Here is a 17,253-nt window from a genome sequence, read left to right on the forward strand (position 1 = left end):
TCATTGGCTGTTGCAACAGTCTCTTATGCTTGTAAGCACCTACGGGCTTCCCTCATGCTCATTTTCAGCAATAATCAACCGTTTCCAGCCTTCTACAGTTTGTGCTTTGGGCCCACAACTTGTGATGCTCTTTCTTTCATGGGCTGCTGCATTGAGCAAGGCCTAGTTGTATTCATAAACAACTTAATAAGCAAGATATTGTTCTTGTATTTTGTGAGTTCTTTTCCTCCACACACTTGATCTAGCATGAGCACCACGTTTTCTCAACATGGTATCAGAGCCTAGGTTGATTAAGCCCCTTGTGGTATAGATTAGGTCATTTTTCTCCATTTTTTCTTATCTATTCACTTGTGGAGCTCAACCCTCTGCTAGTGGAGGCCTTCCAGCAACTTGTAGAGGGCATAACTCTCAGAGATTTCTTCATGGGAGATGTAGAGGAGACCTGGGCGCATGTATTCGTACGGCCAATCGTCTGAATACTTCACTCCTCGCGGCGGCATTCCCTCTGTAGCAGGCCGGCGCCGTTTTCTGCAATAGTCGTGGCCGTACAGCCATATGCCGGCTGTAGGCCACCATTAGCCATGGGACTTGAGGGCTTTGGTAGCCCACTCTCTGAGGACTCCACAGCTCAATTTTGAGCTCATTTGGTGGTCTGACGCGCCGGCTAGAAGCAGAAAATTAGTCGCCTCTCCTCACTTCATGCAAGCTTTCCATTAAAGCTTCAACTTGATTTTTTTTCTTGCTCAAATCCTTCCCCCCTTGCTCTAATCATCCAAGTGATGATGTGAATGATTGTTGCTGATCTTTCTCTTGAGTTTGAAGCGGTGTCTAAACACATCAGGTATCCATAAATCTCATTCTCAACAAGCTTCATCATCAACATCAACTTTCAAGCTTTCAAAGCTTTCAAAATGTGCTTATGAGCACTAATAGTGTTGTTTAACACTAATTATGCTATTAATCCAGCAAAGGGAAGTTATTATAAAGTGTTTTTAAACACTAAGAGTGTTATTAAACACTAATGGTGAACTAATCACCAAAATAAGTGTCATTAGACACTAAAAATGTGCTTTTAAGCACTAATTGTGTTTTCTACACACTAATGGTGATCTTAATCACCAACCAAAGTGTTCTTTAACACTAATGCAGCTAATCCCCATCAAAATTAGTAATTAAGCACAAACCCTAAGTGCTAAACCATAAAAATTACTTTTTTAATCTCCTATTTATGCAACATTCTCAACTTGATTAGGATTGTTGCACTCTCATAAGTCTCTCTCTTTCTAATTAAGCCTAAATATCATAAATTTCTGGTTTTTTCTTCTTCATAATCAGTCCATTACTCTCTCATAATTGTTGGGTTTTATGCTGTGTATGCACCCAGAGGAGTGCTAGTGATCATCAGTAGATTACTGGGGCACTTTTTACTTCAGTTAGTGGAGGTTTTTTCCCCCAGTTTAGCTCAGTTTCACTTATATGCAGTTTATAAGTGTTTTGGTCCACCTGGCACATTTATGGCCGGACATGTGAACACTTATCTTTAGGGTCACTATCATGTGGCTATTGTACTTCACTTTTTTATCAATCAAGCATACTGAAGTCGTGTTCTCTCTGTGTGTTGGTTTTCCACGCCTGCTTGAGCTTGTGAAAACCCTAACCCTAACCCTTCATTTCCTTCAATTGGTATCAGAGCATTGAAGCTTGCTCTGCCCTGCCCGTACACTGCCAGTGTTGCATTGAAGCTCTGCCCTGCTCTGCCCGTTACCTTTGATATCGCACAGCTCCGTACAGTGTACCTGCACCAGTCCGTACACACCTGCGCAGGGCAGTACTGCTCCGTACATCTCTGCTTCAGTACAAGACTGTGCCGCCTTCAGCTACACCTCTGCGCCTGCTGCTCGTACATCCAGTCTGCGCCGCCTGCAAATCGTCACTTTCAGTTACTGTACCTGCCTGTACAGTAAGCGCCGCCTTCAAGAGTTCTGTACCTGGTCGCCTCAACGCTGCAGCACCCTGTACAGCTTCCGTACCTGTCAGAGCCGACCACAGTACTGTGTAGTACAAGTCGATTGTACCTGCACAGGGACTGCACCAGCAAAAGTACCACAAGCTACTCAGACAATCTGTGGTAAGCATTAAAAATTCAGTTTTTGGGCAATATTATTTTCTCTGTGAAAATATACAGGCACAACAGGCAGACTTTCTAGCAAAGAAGTCTACAGGTTTTTTGCACAGTTTGGGTGCGGCAAATTTGGGCATTTTTGGGGCATTTTGGCATTGTGTACGCCATTTGCTGCTCTACTCAGTCATTGGTGCATTGACCTGCACATTCAGAGGATTGAGAGTGCAGGCATATTTGGGTGAACTGTATTCAGTGGAGTACAGTTATTATCAGGGTTTCTGCTATTGGGTTTTTTGGTAAACAGGTACAACATTGTGCGTAAGCATAATGGCAAATCAACAGCAAAGTGATGTATTCACATATTTGTCTAAGGAAGACAAAGTGGATGGCACGAACTACTACTTGTGGAGTTTTATGCTGAAAAATGTGCTTGTGGCAAAAGGTCTTTGGGATTTTGTTAGTGGTGATGAACCACGTCCAGGTCCATTGGCTCCAGAGACTCCTCCCCAAGGGGGTGCTCGTGGACGAGGACAACAGGTACAGGCTCCAGGACAGCTATTGCCTGTTCAAAGAACAAATGCTCAAAAGACATGGGATGCCAGGGATGCACAAGCTTTGTCACTCATTGCATTGTCAGTACAGAGGTCCATTATACCTCATATTCGTTCAGCTGGCTCTTCACAGAATGCATGGGTGACTTTGGAGCAGATGTATGCTGCTCGTAATGAGGCTAGGATCTCATTTTTGAAAAGAGAGCTGGAAAATCAGAAAATGAATGAAGGAGATGATATGTCTAGCCACTTAAACAAGCTGCAGGATTTGAGAGAGCAACTTATCAATGTGGATGAGATTATTCCTGAGACACAGCTTGTGTCCACCATCTTGCACTCTTTGCCAAGATCTTACTTGGCTTTTCATACCTCTTTGAACCTCAGCATGATGAATGCTGTTGAACCCCTCAAGTATCAGGAACTTGTTGCTCTCTTACTACAAGAGGAGCAAATGAGGAAGAATATGAATATGAACACAAATGCTGAACAAGCATTTACTACAGGTCAAAAGGGGAAAGGAAAAACTCAGCCAAAGAGTGCAAATCAAAATTCAGGTGATGGTGGTTCTTCACAGGATACCAAGAAAAGTGATGGACAGCCCAAGAAGAAAGGCAAATGTCATTACTGTAAGAAGCCAGGTCACTACATCACGGAATGTAGGAAGAGGATTGCCAAAGAGAAGGCAAAGGAAGCTGGGATGTCTGTCAATGATGCTTCTAAAGCTCCTCCAGAGACTGCTTCTTTTGTTGAGGACAGGGATTACTGTTTTTATACATGCAGCTATGATGCCTCTTGGTCTTCACAGGCACTCAGTTTGATAGAGCATGCATGTACTTGGTATTTTGATAGTGGTGCCTCAAAGCATATCACATCTCGCAGGGATTTGTTTAGTCATGTTGGCCCTGCCCCTGTTGGCAAAACTGTTCAGTGTGCCAACAATGCTTCATATCCAGTTCGTGGCATTGGGGAGATTCAGCTCACAGCCATTGATGGCTCCATTCTCCGCCTTACAGATGCCTTATATGTACCAGGGATAAAGAAGAATTTGTTGTCCATTTCTTCTTTAGCACATTGTGGAATGCAAGTCCACTTTGATGATGATAAATGCATGGTCAGAGACAAAGCTAATGCCTTGACCTTGATGCTTACTGGTACATTATGTCATGGACTTTATCAGTTGGATGCATTTCAGCCAGTGGATCAGTCTGCTTATCATGCATTTACTCTTACTCCAGCTATGGTTGATGCGGAGTTATGGCATGCTCGCATGGGGCATGTAAATTTTGGTAGTCTTATGCTTATGTAGCGACATAATATGTTTACAGATCTACCTCTCATGGAGAAGCCTCCAGATCACATTTGTGAAGGATGTATTTTGGGAAAAATGCACAGGTTTTCCTTCCCACGTGATCAGGCTCTAAGAGCAACTCCAAAGTTGCAACTTATACACAGTGATCTTTGTGGTCCCATGCAGACAAAGTCATTAGGTGGTTGCTTCTATTTTGCAACATTTATTGACGACTTCTCTCGTATATGCTGGGTCTATCCTTTGACACAGAAATCACAGGTATATGATGCATTTTTGGCCTTTGTAGCACTTGCTGAGACAGAGTCAGGATGCAAGGTGAAGGCTCTCTGTTCTGACCGAGGGGGGGAATATATGTCACATATGCTTAATTCCTTTCTTGGGCGTAGAGGTATAAAACATCAGTATACTACTCCTTACACTCCACAGCAGAATGGGGTTGCAGAAAGGAAGAATCGGTCACTCATGGAGATGGCCAGATGTATGCTAAAGGCAAAAAGGCTACCACATATCTTTTGGGTGGAAGCAGTAATGTGTGCTTGTCATATTTTGAATCGATGTCCCACAAAGGCATTGGTTTCTATTACTCCTTTTGAGGCTTGGCATGGCCGCAAGCCTTCTGTATCGCATTTTCGTATCTTTGGGTGTCTTGCATATGCACACATACCCAAAGAGTTGAGGAGGAAGCTGGATGATAAAGCCACAAAATGCATTTTTGTTGGGTATAGCCGTGAGAGCAAGGGCTACAGGTTATATGACCCACTATCCAGGAAGATATTCACTAGTCGGGATGTGATTTTTGATGAAAAATCAGAAATATCCATGGCTGGTTATGAGGCAAATCAGGCTGCAAATGATGTGTTTGAAGGTCTACTACCTATGGAGTTTCATTCCACAGTTGGTGATCCAACTAAACGAGGGTACAGGACAGCCAGCAAATGATGTAGGTGGTGCAGAAATTCAGCAGCCAAATGAGCCAGAAGCTGAACCAAATATGGGGCAGCAGGCACCACAGGTCAGACATATACCTCGATGGTATTTGAGGACATTACAGGACAGCCATTTAGAGGGTCCTCTTGCTGGTCGTACTCGTAGGCAGACAAGGACCAATGAGCATGCACACATCATGGATTTGAATCTGGTTATGGCAGCCAGTTTACAGGATGATGATGAGCCTGATTCATTTGTGGATGCACGAGATAATGTGCATTGGAACAAAGCCATGCAGGATGAGCTTAATTCTATTAAAAAGAATCAAACATGGGATTTGGTTGATCTGCCCAAAGGCAAGAAAGCAATTGGTACTAAATGGGTCTATAAGTTGAAAAGACATGCAGATGGATTCATTGACAGGTACAAAGCCCGTCTAGTTGCAAAGGGCTATGCACAGAAGAAGGGCATTGATTATGAGGAGACATTTGCTCCTACATCCCGTATGTCGACACTTGAGTGTGTCATTGCATTGGCTGCACATCGTGGTTGGGTTGTTCACCAGTTGGACATAAAGACTGCATTTCTACATGGGGACCTCGAGGAGGAAGTTTATGTATTTCAGCCCATGGGATTTGCAGAACATGGTCATGAGGGGAAAGTTTGCAGGCTGAAAAAGGCCTTGTATGGTTTGAAACAAGCTCCACGAGCTTGGTATGCAAAAATAGATGCTTTTCTACTCACTCAGGGATTTGTGAACAGTCCATCAGAAGCCACTCTGTATGTAAAGAAAGAAGAGACAGATCTGCTGGTCATCAGTCTTTATGTGGATGATCTCTTGCTTATGGGATCAAATGATGACAAAATTGCAGCTTTTAAGGAGATACTGCAGCAGACATTTGACATGTCTGACTTGGGCCTTGTACATTACTATTTGGGCATACAGTTTGTGCAGGATAACAGAGGCATTGGGTTGTTGCAATCACGCTATGTTGCTAAACTTCTAGAGAAGTTTAAATTTCAGGATTGCAAGCCTATTAGTACTCCTATGGAGCCTAGGATGAAACTGTCACTACAAGATGACAGTGTTTCCTTTGATGCCACTACATATGCTCAGGCTGTTGGGTGCCTTATTTACTTGTGTAATACAAGGCCAGATATTCAGTATGCAGTCTCTCAGTTGAGCAGATTCATGCACAGCCCGCGGTTGTCACATTGGCAAGCTGTGAAGCGTGTATTCCGTTATTTGCAGGGTACCTTGTCTCTTGGATTGCTTTATCCTGAGGGGGGTGACATGCAGTTATACGCTTACAGTGATTCAGATTGGGCTGGTGATTTTGATACAAGACATTCCACTAGTGGAAATTGTTTCTTCCTTGGCTCTTCATGCATTTCTTGGCTAAGCAAGAAACAGACCACAGTGGCCACTTCGTCTTGTGAGGCAGAGTACAGAGCAGCCTACACTACTATTGTTGAGTGTGTTTGGCTGCGTCGTCTCATGACTGATATGGATATTTCAGTGGAGGAGCCTACACCTATATATACTGATAGTCAGAGTGCCATTGTTGTGGCCAGGAATCCTGTGTTTCATGCTCGCACGAAACACATTGAGATTCACTATCATTTTGTTCGGGAGAGACTCCAGGCAGGAGATATCAGTCTGATCTACTGTCCTATAGATCAGAATGTGGCAGACATCTTCACCAAGGCATTACCACGTCCGAAATTTGAAGCATTCCGCAATGCTTTGAATTTGTTTCCTTTTGGTGGATGATGTACAGTGATCACATATCACTCCAGGGGGGTTTGTTGGGTTTTATGCTGTGTATGCACCCAGAGGAGTGCTAGTGATCATCAATAGATTACTGGGGCACTTTTTACTTCAGTTAGTGGAGGTTTTTTCCCCCAGTTTAGCTCAGTTTCACTTATATGCAGTTTATAAGTGTTTTGGTCCACCCGGCACATTTATGGCCGGACATGTGAACACTTATCTTTAGGGTCACTATCATGTGGCTATTGTACTTCACTTTTTTATCAATCAAGCATACTGAAGTCGTGTTCTCTCTGTGTGTTGGTTTTCCACGCCTGCTTGAGCTTGTGTAAACCCTAACCCTAACCCTTCATTTCCTTCAATAATCTCTTTCAATACCCAATGTCAAAGGACAACACTCAAATCAAGAACTTCTCGGGAGAGGGCTTCCACACTTGGCAAGTCCTTGTCAAATACAAGATGATGTCCAAAGGTTTTTGGCCATTCATCTCCGGCACTGAGGTCATTGATCGAACAAAGGCTGAAGATATTGAAGATGATGAGAGGGCACAAGCCATCATCATGCTTCATCTTGATGAGGCACTTATCCACCATGTGGACCAGCTTCCGACTGCAAAGGAGAAATTGGAATTCCAAGATCTCACTCAAATTTGTCACATCAAGTGGTCAAAGTAAGATGTGCCCATTGCAAAAAGGTGGGTCACTTGGCAAATAATTGTTGGATCAAATATCGCAATAAAATGAAATGTAACAAATGTAAACAAACGCGTCATATCACTTCCAAAAATGTTATAAAGGCATCCTATGTCCAATATCACCTATTCCATTCTTTCATAGTTGGTATTACTGCTTCTCTTGTGGGAAGAGAGGAGGACATTTGTCCAAGGATTGTTTGCCCAAGAAGAAGGACAAGACCAAGGGCAAGTCTTCATCTCAAAAAAAGGGCAAAGACACGATAAATGACAGTGATATAGATTCCTCTAGTAACACATCTAGGACTCCCAGGGTGCTTCCGGCTCAGGAGGACCCAGATGGTGTACTTCTCTAGTATACATGCAGTTCCCTCCATGTGCTTCCAGCCAGAGGAGGCTTGTGGGCGGGAGAGGGGGCTGATTGCAGCTCCACTTACTGGTGCATGGGAACCATGATTCGGAGTTCTAGGCACTAGACATCTGGCAAGACATGGTTATCTTTGATGTAGTAGAGATTATGAACTGGATCTGTTCCGAGCTCATTGTTCGAGGCTTTTTGGGATGTGATGTGTTTTTCGTCCACTGTTGGGGATTATGGGCGCGGTGTGTCCAACAGCTCATCATCTATTCTTGGTGTTCATTGCACACTTGTGTGGGAATTCGTAGCCAAGTAAAGTTCCTTGTTGTTCGTGGTGGCATTTTGTTTCGAGGAAACAGGTTGGTGGGTGCTCTCTCCGAGGTGATTCTAGTATTTGCGGTGCTGGAGGGTCCATGGTTGCATCTTCATCAACTTATCTTCTTTAGACTCTTGCACGCTATGAGCTGCAGAGGGGGTGTTAGAATTAGTGCATCTCAGTGTTATTTGGGCAAACCCTATTTTGGGTATTTTATGTATTTTCTCCTTGTGTTATGGTCGTGAGCAGCTCGGCCTGTTCCAGAGGCAGTCGGCCAGGTTCACATCTTCACTATATAAGGAGCCTCCCCATTTTTCACTTCATCATCCAATCCCTTGCACATTGTTCAACACTCATGTTGGCTATTGCTGTTTGCTATTATAAAAGGTGATCTTGTCCACAAGCTCTCTCTACTCTCTCTCTTGTTCAATTTATGCTTCCGCCTGAGCATTCTCCAACAGTTCTAATCCTCAGGAGGAAGCAGGCTAATGTTGTTATTAATAAATCCATGTGTACTGGCTATTTATAACAAGATGGTTATTTATAGCAGCAGTGGGCACTATATAAGTGAAACATGGGTTATTGTTGTCATAACCTCACTATTGGTTAGAGTTCGACGAAGACTCCGGCTACGTGTGTGGCAAAGCATAGATTGGCATGTTGAAGGACTGGCATGGATCTATGGGAGTCAGACCTTAGCTGCTAGCTCGGGGGTGGTTCGAAGCGTAGAACTTGCGGTTGGGAGGTAAGCTAGCCTACACTCCTTTGAGGGGGTTTGTACTAATCACTTGTGTTTTGTGGGTTAGGAGATCCATGGGGTTGTAATATCTACCATGTATTACTAACATGAAGAGTATACAATGCTGAATAGAGATACTCGATGGTAGTTCTCAATGACTCAATGATGATAGACTGATCAATGAATGAATATGACTAAGGCCTAGACTCCTATTTATAGTGTCTATTGTTGGTGAGTTGGCTAACCAACTCTACCAACCCTGATAATAATGTCCAACTAAGTGTGTTCACACAATAACCCAATAATTGTGTCCACACTGGGCTGCGCATTGGGCGCCTCAACAATATTACAATGGTATGGCATAAGAGCCCTTACAAACACATGAATCCGGCCATGTACTCGATCTCTTAGTTGGCCAAAGGGTAGAAACATGTCCACATCACACCTGGGAGAGTGTGCACGTGACATGTCATGTATGGGTTTTACACTCTTGATCTCAGACGTGAACATGGACTAGTGTGGACATGGTTCCGAGGGTGAATTTTGCATATGTGTGTCTTTAGCACATCACACTTGGGAGAGTGTGCACGTGACATGTCATGTATGGGTTTTACACTCTTGATCTCAGACGTGAACATGGACTAGTGTGGACATGGTTCCAAGGGTGAATTTTGCATATGTGTGTCTTTAGCTATAGCTGTAAAAAGGTATGGCCCTTGGTTATGAGGTGCCGGGAACACTCAAGAGAAACCTTAGATGGTGGTAGGGGTTATAAGTTGTATTAAAGTTTGTTGAAGGGGCTATTGTTCCATACACTTAGTATTTTCTTGCTAATTACTCTTCCAAAGACTTGTCACCTTGGAATTGTCCCCATGGCTGACGTGGGCCTGTATGACCAGGATAGTGTTGTGATGGTCGTCCTCCTCTGTTTTCGTGTTGCTGCTGTGTGTGCGTCTCTATCTTTCTTGCTTGAAGGATCTTTACTTAGGATTTCTGGCATGTTATGTTACATTAGGTGGGGTTTGGTACGTGACATTCCTAGTGAGTGAAACTGGTACAATCTGATTTTTGCCTGAGGCTCATCCGCTTGTGTTCATTGCGGGGAACCAAAATGTCAATAGGCAAGCCATGGTACACCTTGTGCAACCCATAGAGTAGTAATCATAAAGAGCCAATCCATACCAAGGATGTAATAATGACCGCATGAGGATGGAGTGAGCTTAATTTACTAAGATCAAGCTAGTAAAACTTCTCATTGGCATATTTATTTGTGTGTTTTTCAAGTTATGGTCCTCTGTTTTGTGGTAAGGAAACCTGAAAATTCGTTTTTGTTTAGACTTGAAATTTAAAATGTATGAGGCTGGCTTTGATGTATCTTGCTTTAGACAAGAAAGAGTGATGCGGGAAGTCCTCAACTTGTTCACGTTATCACATGTGGACATTCCCTTGTGCCATAAACAAAAGAAATCAAGACATAGCTAGAAAGCTTCTAATATTGGCTTGCAACTTGAGTTTCTGAGTTTTTATTGTGTTGAGTGTACAGATAGAAGCATCTCTTCCAACTTTAGCAAGACCCATTATGTCATTGAATGGAGATGAAGATGCAGTTGTGGGTGCTCTAAAACAAGGTTTGGTATGTGCTTCCTTGAACTCTCTCTCTCTCTCTCTCTCTCTCGTTTTTGGGATATATATATTTTAGTTATAGTTATAGTTACAGTGCATCCAGTGGGTGTTGGTTGTTGTGTATTGAATCCAGTTCCTCACCTTGGAAGGCGAAACTGTTCCCACTAGGCTACATGCTTGTGGGCGTGTGCTGTGTTGATAGTTTGATGCAGCTCTTCCTTGTTGATAATAAAGCTTGAACTTTTGTACTTGAAGTGTACTTTTATGTCAATAAATGAAGATGATGTGCTTATAAACAAGGTTTTTATGTGCTTTTCATGTTAATATAAGACTTGAATTTTGTATCACAAATGAGGTGGATTGACATTAATTACTCTCTCATAAATTGGGGTGTTGTGGCATGTTGTTTAGGATATGCATGATGACGTCGATGGTCTCAAAACAATTTAAAAGTGCATGGCATGTTTGGTTGAATTTCATACTTTTGCAGTAGTTTGGCAATTGGAAAAATTGCATGCCTCTTTTGTGTAGGACACTTCAGTTCCCTTTCTTGTGCCGGGTGTATCCTGTGCATCCCATGCTTCAGTTCTTTTGCCCTCCTCTTTGGACTTCCCTCCCAGAATACTGTGGTTCTTCAAAGCTTTGTATGATTGGACCACTTAAAGCTTTGGTGCTCTCCAAAGAGCTCAAAGCCAAGTGGTAATGCCTTCAAGTCTTTAAAGGGGCTTCCAAAATCTCTTTACAATCTGATGCAGACCTTCAAAGTTCAAGGGTCCTCTACAATGATATGAGCAACCCACCTCAATGACCAGCCCCCAAATGTATAGAAACAGGTTCTAGTCATAATTTGACCGTGCCTCCATGAGAAAGAAGAATGAAACAGTCATGTAGCCACTAACCGAGAAAATGAGCACCATATAGTTCTCAAGCAGCGTTCAGGTCAACACACAGTCCATGGGCAGCAGTATGAACCAACAATACATCACTTGGAAGTTCTCGTGGAGCAGCTGGTACTTCAAGTCTTCAACACAGGACAGCTTTTGCAGGTTGTACAGCAGCTGGTCTAGGAGCTAAAGCAGGTGAGGCAGCTCTAAGATGGCTGTAGAAAGAGCCGTGCAGTAGTTGGGCAATCTTAATCAGCAGCGTGGAGGTTTGCATCAGCAAAATGATCAGCGTGGGGAGTTTTTTAAGCAAAAGCGATGGTTCAATAAACCTGGGGGTGATTGGTTGACTGTCACCATTTGGCGACCCAATTGGTCCACCCGTGCTTTCTTATCATGTATGTACATTGGACTGGTGTCCATGGCAGTTGTTTATGCCGGGGATTGATGCCACTCATGTGATACTGTGGACTTGGCTTTCCGTTGGGACTTGTGCCTCCGTGTACATGCCCGGAAATGCTTGGTGGATTGGTGTTCGATTGGGTCTGGTACCTCGTGTACTTGCCTGGAGCACGTCTATTTTGGTATAGTCTCATGAACGGGGATTGTCCATACCAATGCTGCATTGCATAGCATCTTTATGTGTTTGCTTGCAATTGAAATTGCATGCTGTTTTCATGCTTGCTTGACTGGGTAAGGGGACGCCCGCGAACCGTGCATGTGAAACTATCTGCTGACATGGTTATGTGGCATGTGACAGGTGGTAAGTATTGGTTATAAACTTGGCCTTAGGAGTTAGCACTAATTTATAAGTGAGTGTGTACACACTTCATTAAGTTTTGGACGACCAAAACTTACTTATAAATTATGACCAGCCCGGTGTTCACACACACTGATGTCCCGAGGTGGACATAACCCAATGTCCACCGCCCAGACCTTATCCCCTTTGTACAAAGGGAGTAACCAGCCATGTGTCCACTCTAGCTTGCTCCACAAAGCACCTGCTTGCCACCTACATTGGACAACTCACCACCTCACTCCTCTTTCTCTCTCTAGAGATTGGCGCCTCCTTCATGAGGATCTGTTGGGCTGCATTTTCTGCACATTCTCCTTCCCAACTCCATTTTCAAGCTTTGCTAAGGTGATTTTCAAGCTTCCAAGAGCGTTTCCGGATGCTAATCACTCTCCTACACACTCCCAATGACTGAAATTTAGCAAAACAGCTCTCTTTATTGATGTAATTTTTGGTCTTTTTACTGAAAACCCTAATTTCAGCCCTCCTTTCTCAAGTTGAACCATAGGGGAAGCTTTCCCAAGGTTCCCTTCATCCTCTTGAAGACTTTTGTCTTTAATGCTTAAATATGGAAGCAAGTAGCAGGAGGGAGGAACCGGATTACAAGATCACATACCTTGTGTAGTGTTCTCTTGTCCTACGTGCTCTCTTGCAGATTGTTGCTACCATGTGTTGGTGGAACAATAGAGAGCAGAGGGTAGGAAACATGGGCACTTGAGAGGGTAGTGTGGGTTGCAAGTCTACATCGACAACCACTTGTTTGCAATATTGTATTCTTATGCATTGGTATGGTGGTTAGAAATGTCCATGACACTATGTACTTGATTCTCCCAAGATCAATATACTTTATTTGAGGGAGGGATCAGCCGTTCCGGCTCATTGTGTGTCTCTTGTCAATTCAGCAATTTACTTCTTGTATTTGAGCAAGTGTCCATCAAATCTTAGTGTATTTAAGTGTATTGATTAGCGTTGTGTTCAACCAAGTTACATTGGTATCAGAGCATACGGTTCTCTTTCACTTCTATCGTGAGAGACAATCACCGTGAGCACTAGCTATCTCTACACTTAGAATATTATGAACAGCCATATAATGAATGTTGGAGATGCTAACACAAGAGGCAGGGACAATAAAATGCATGCTTCCAATGCTTTACAGGATGAGCAAACTCATGTGGTGCACGATAGGGAACATGAATATGTGGGACAGCTGTCCCGTGGCAAAGAGAAGATGCAGGAAGAAGAGTCCATAGTCTTGAGGACTGAACTTACTCGTATGCAAGCTCTTCTTTTTCTTTTCCGAGAAAAGATCCTTTCATTAGTTATATAAAAACGCCCGTAGGGCTACAAAAGATCTCTCCTGCTCCTAAGAGAGATAGAGCAGCGAAAACAGCATGGCAGCCCGGGAGACTCTCCCTAGGTGCTGCAAAATACAAGCATCAGTACAAAGAACGAGCAGCTAAATCATACAATAGGGGGGGGGGGGGAAAGCCAAACAGGTGGCCTGTAGTGCCAACGGGGGGATCCCGTGTGTAAGGTGTAGAAAGGGCCACAGCGCCAAGTGGTGTGAAAGGCGTGGTGCCGTAAGATCGCCTCATCCGAGTCTCCCCGGATGCGGTCGTACTGTCCTCGCAGGGTGTGGATCAACTCCTGCCAAATCCCCCGTACAGTCTCTGTTGGTGGCTCCAATCTCCCCTCAAAGGCCGTAAAGCACCGGGCCCTCCAGGTGAACCAGATGGTGAGGCTGCTGAGGAGCTCCCATTGTAAATCCCTCTCCTGTGTCCAGCTGGCGGACGAGAAATCCGGTGCCGGAACCAGGCGAGGCTGGCCCCTTAATAAATCTGATGGCCTGACTGCCCTGCTCCATCTCATAGCCCATAGCAGGCCCTGACGAAGTCGACCAAGCAGCGGCACCCCACGTAAACATACCCTCTGGAGAGAGGGGGGCCAGAATACGCAGCATCCGCAGCCAAATCTGTTGTGCCTGAGGGCAATCCCAAAGGCAATGTCTGTGTCTCCATAGGGTGGCCGCATCGGACGCAGGCCGCCGGAAGACCGCTGTAAACAAGCCAAGTGCCAACTGCTGAGCCCCTGTGGGCGACCAGCCACTGAAAAGTCGAGATCCTGCGGGCCTGTCGACTAGCCCAGAGCCGAGCCCAGAAATCCTCCAGGAACTCCTGTGAGAGTCCCTGTAGTCGCCAATGCCCCGCTGCTGCTGGAGAAACCGTCCTCCTCGCCGTCAAAATATGCCGCCCCAGCCGAACAGTATACTGGAAAAAGGTGATCTCTGTGGCCTCAAGGGATGCATAAGGATCATGCCACTCGTACTCCCCGGGGTCCCACTGTAGCCGGGCCAAGGGGCGCGTTGCATATGCCCATATGCGCCAATCCGGGAGCACATCAGTAGGGTCGGGGTCAATATGCCACTTCCGAGAAGAGGCGGCCACTACCCGAATCCTCTGAAAGGTGCACTCTGCAACCAAAGGCGACTCCACCTCCACTCTCTGGAGTCTGCCCTCATCCTGAATCTCATAGTAGAGGCATCTGCCATCCTCAGTGCTAGCTCTGACAGCAATCAGGATCTCCAACTGTGTAAAGGCTCCCATCCACCGTGGGGCCACTGGTTCGAGAGGCGTGAACCACTCCTCTGTGAGTGCCTCCTGAATATCATCCCTCATAATCAACCCCCCTCTGAAGTGACTCAGCCTCTCCACCTGGATCTCCTCTGGTAGACTGCAGAAAGCCTGCCAGTCTCCAAAACTACGAGCTGGGCCTGCCGCTAAAGGTCCCCAGGCTAGACGAGGCCGAGAATCCAGCATATGACCCTGCTCCGTGCGAACCGCTGGGCTCCAGATGAGCTTCTGTCTGGCCCGCTCCTCAACACAAGAAGGAGGTCGCTGAGAGAGCCCCGGTCTCAGCAGCTCCCAAGCTCTCAGGATACTCAAAGCAAATCTGTCCTCCCATCCTCTACTGAGGCCTGTCCTCCTCATCTCAATGAAGATCCAGCGAATCTCCGGTGCCCAAGTACCCCCTGCTGGGGGCGCTCGAGCCTGCAGCCGCTGCAAGAGGAGCTCTTTCCAAGGCTCAGCGCCTGGAAGCAACCCCCGAACAATAAGCTTCCCCAATAGGGCTCTGCTCTGATCGACTGGATCTATAATGCCCAAACCGCCCTGAGCCAGCGGAAGTGTAATAACTGCCCATGCAACCTTTGCCCGAGCTGGCTGACCGTCCCGCCCAGACCACAGAAAGTTCCTGATCAGCCTTTGTACCTGGCTGATGCAAGAGCTCGAGAAAATCTAGCAAGACGTAATGTACCACATGGTCGCTAACAGCACCTGATTTGCCACCACCACCCTCCCAGCCAAGGATAGTCGAGCTGTACTCCAATACAATAGCTTCTTCCGAATGCTCAGAAGAAGCGGGGCAATCTGCTGCTCAGGTGACAAATCTAGGCCAATCTGTGTAGGCATATGCTCACTTATGGTAGTGCTATGTGTGAACAGGGCTTAACCAAGGGCACTTTTTCCCATGTGGTTTTTCCCCTTGGACATCAAGTGTGAAAGGACACTCTTAACATATAATATTTTGTACTTCTATATTATATGGATGTGGCACACATGCAAGGGTTGACTTGCATTTTGTGGATACCACACTTTTGGCTCTCTCTCTCTCTCTCTCATTTGTATGTGTGAGCTTCTCTACCCTGCACCTAACCCTAATGTGCAGGTTTGTGTGTGTGAGTGTGTGAGTCCAATACCCAACATTTGGTATCAGAGCTGGGAGCTGGGAGCTGGCCTTGGAAAACTGCTGCTGGAAAAGTTTCTGTGAAATTTCGTCCACAGGCTGCCAAATTCCGTCGCCTGTGTGTTTCTGTCCGTCAGATTCCGTCGCCGTTGTGTTTCCGTCCGTCGGAGCTCAGCCGTCCGGCCGCCAGAGACGGGCGGCACTAGTGGGGAGCCCACCTCCTCCGCCCAGCTCACGGGCGGTTCTACCAACTCCAGCCGGCGCCTGCTCCCGCCGTCGCCCAGGCTCCCCCTCCGCTCCGTCACACCACCTGCGCCGCCCAGCTCCGTCACGTATCTGGGCACCCTCGGCGCTTCATCCGGTCGACCAGAGGCTACGCTCCGCCGTCACAGCCCCCAACGGCTGCCGTGGTCTCGTCAGTGCCACTAGCCCAGGCCCGTCGACGCTCAGCACAGGCATCGCCGTCCCATTCCCGTTCTGACCTGCTTCTCCGACTTCAGTCGCCCTCCGTTCGCGCCTGCCGTCCTCACCTCACCGTCGCCCGTTACAGGCCATTCGCGTTCGCTAGCGATCCGCCTACCTCTTCGCTAGCCAACGCCAGTCTGCTCCATCGTCGACTCCAGGCGCCAGCATTGGTCCAAGGCTGCCGGCGCACCTTCCCGACTATTCAAAAACGCTGTACTCGCTTGTGTCTCCATGAAGGTCTAGTTCACACACAAGGGACTCTGGGAGATTGTTCAGGGCCACGAACGAAAGCCCGAACGCCCTACCAACTCTAGGAAGTGGACTCAGAACCAGGAGGATGCCTTTCTCGCAGAACTTTCAGCTTGGGAGAATCAAGACTCAAAAGCTCACTCTGCACTTGTACGAGCCATCTCACCAGAGGTCTCCCCCGCCGTGCAAACATTGGATTGTGCTGCCTCTGTTTGGAGAAAGCTGACAGATCTAAATGCACGGGACTCTACAATGCGATCTATCAACCTATTGGGTCAGCTCTTTTCCCTGGACTTTTCAGCAGGGACTTCCATGGAGTCATTTGTGATGAAGGTTAAGGTAATTCATGACCAATTAGTGGCAATGGGTATTGCCCTGACCTTTTCTCAGTTAGCTGCTCTCCTCCTCATTAGGCTTCCTGCAGATTATGCCATGGTTTCCCGAGCTTTGCGGGTTCAGATCACAACAGATTCCCTCGAGTTTGATGATCTGTGTACTCTCCTCTTGGAAGAGGAATCCATCCTAGTTTCACAGGGAAGTTGAAAGTTTCATCGTCTATTGGACCTGATCATGCACTCTCGACGGTGCAGAAGAAAGTTTGGAGTCGGTGTTACAAGTGTGGGAAGAAAGGCCACCTGTCAAAGGATTGTCAGTCCAAGGACAAAGGCAAAGCCACGGACAAGGGCACGTCTTCAAAGAAGGGCAAAGACAAGTCG

At 46.0% G+C, this 17,253-nt stretch overlaps 1 protein-coding gene across 1 annotated transcript in view; it reads left to right on the top strand.

Annotated features, from left to right (window-relative positions):
- Positions 1-17,253, top strand: part of LOC147603932 (vacuolar-sorting protein BRO1-like) — an 89,983-nt gene that overhangs the window by 30,038 nt on the left and 42,692 nt on the right. Inside the window, exon 4 of the mRNA XM_086796396.1 lies at positions 10,329-10,418. Within this exon, the coding sequence (XP_086652522.1) occupies positions 10,329-10,418 (90 nt within the window). The remainder of the gene's footprint in view (positions 1-10,328; positions 10,419-17,253) is intronic.

Source organism: Cibotium barometz, chromosome 63 (genome assembly GCF_041138505.1).
Source record: "Cibotium barometz isolate CiBa-2024 chromosome 63, ASM4113850v1, whole genome shotgun sequence".
NCBI lineage: Eukaryota > Viridiplantae > Streptophyta > Polypodiopsida > Cyatheales > Cibotiaceae > Cibotium > Cibotium barometz.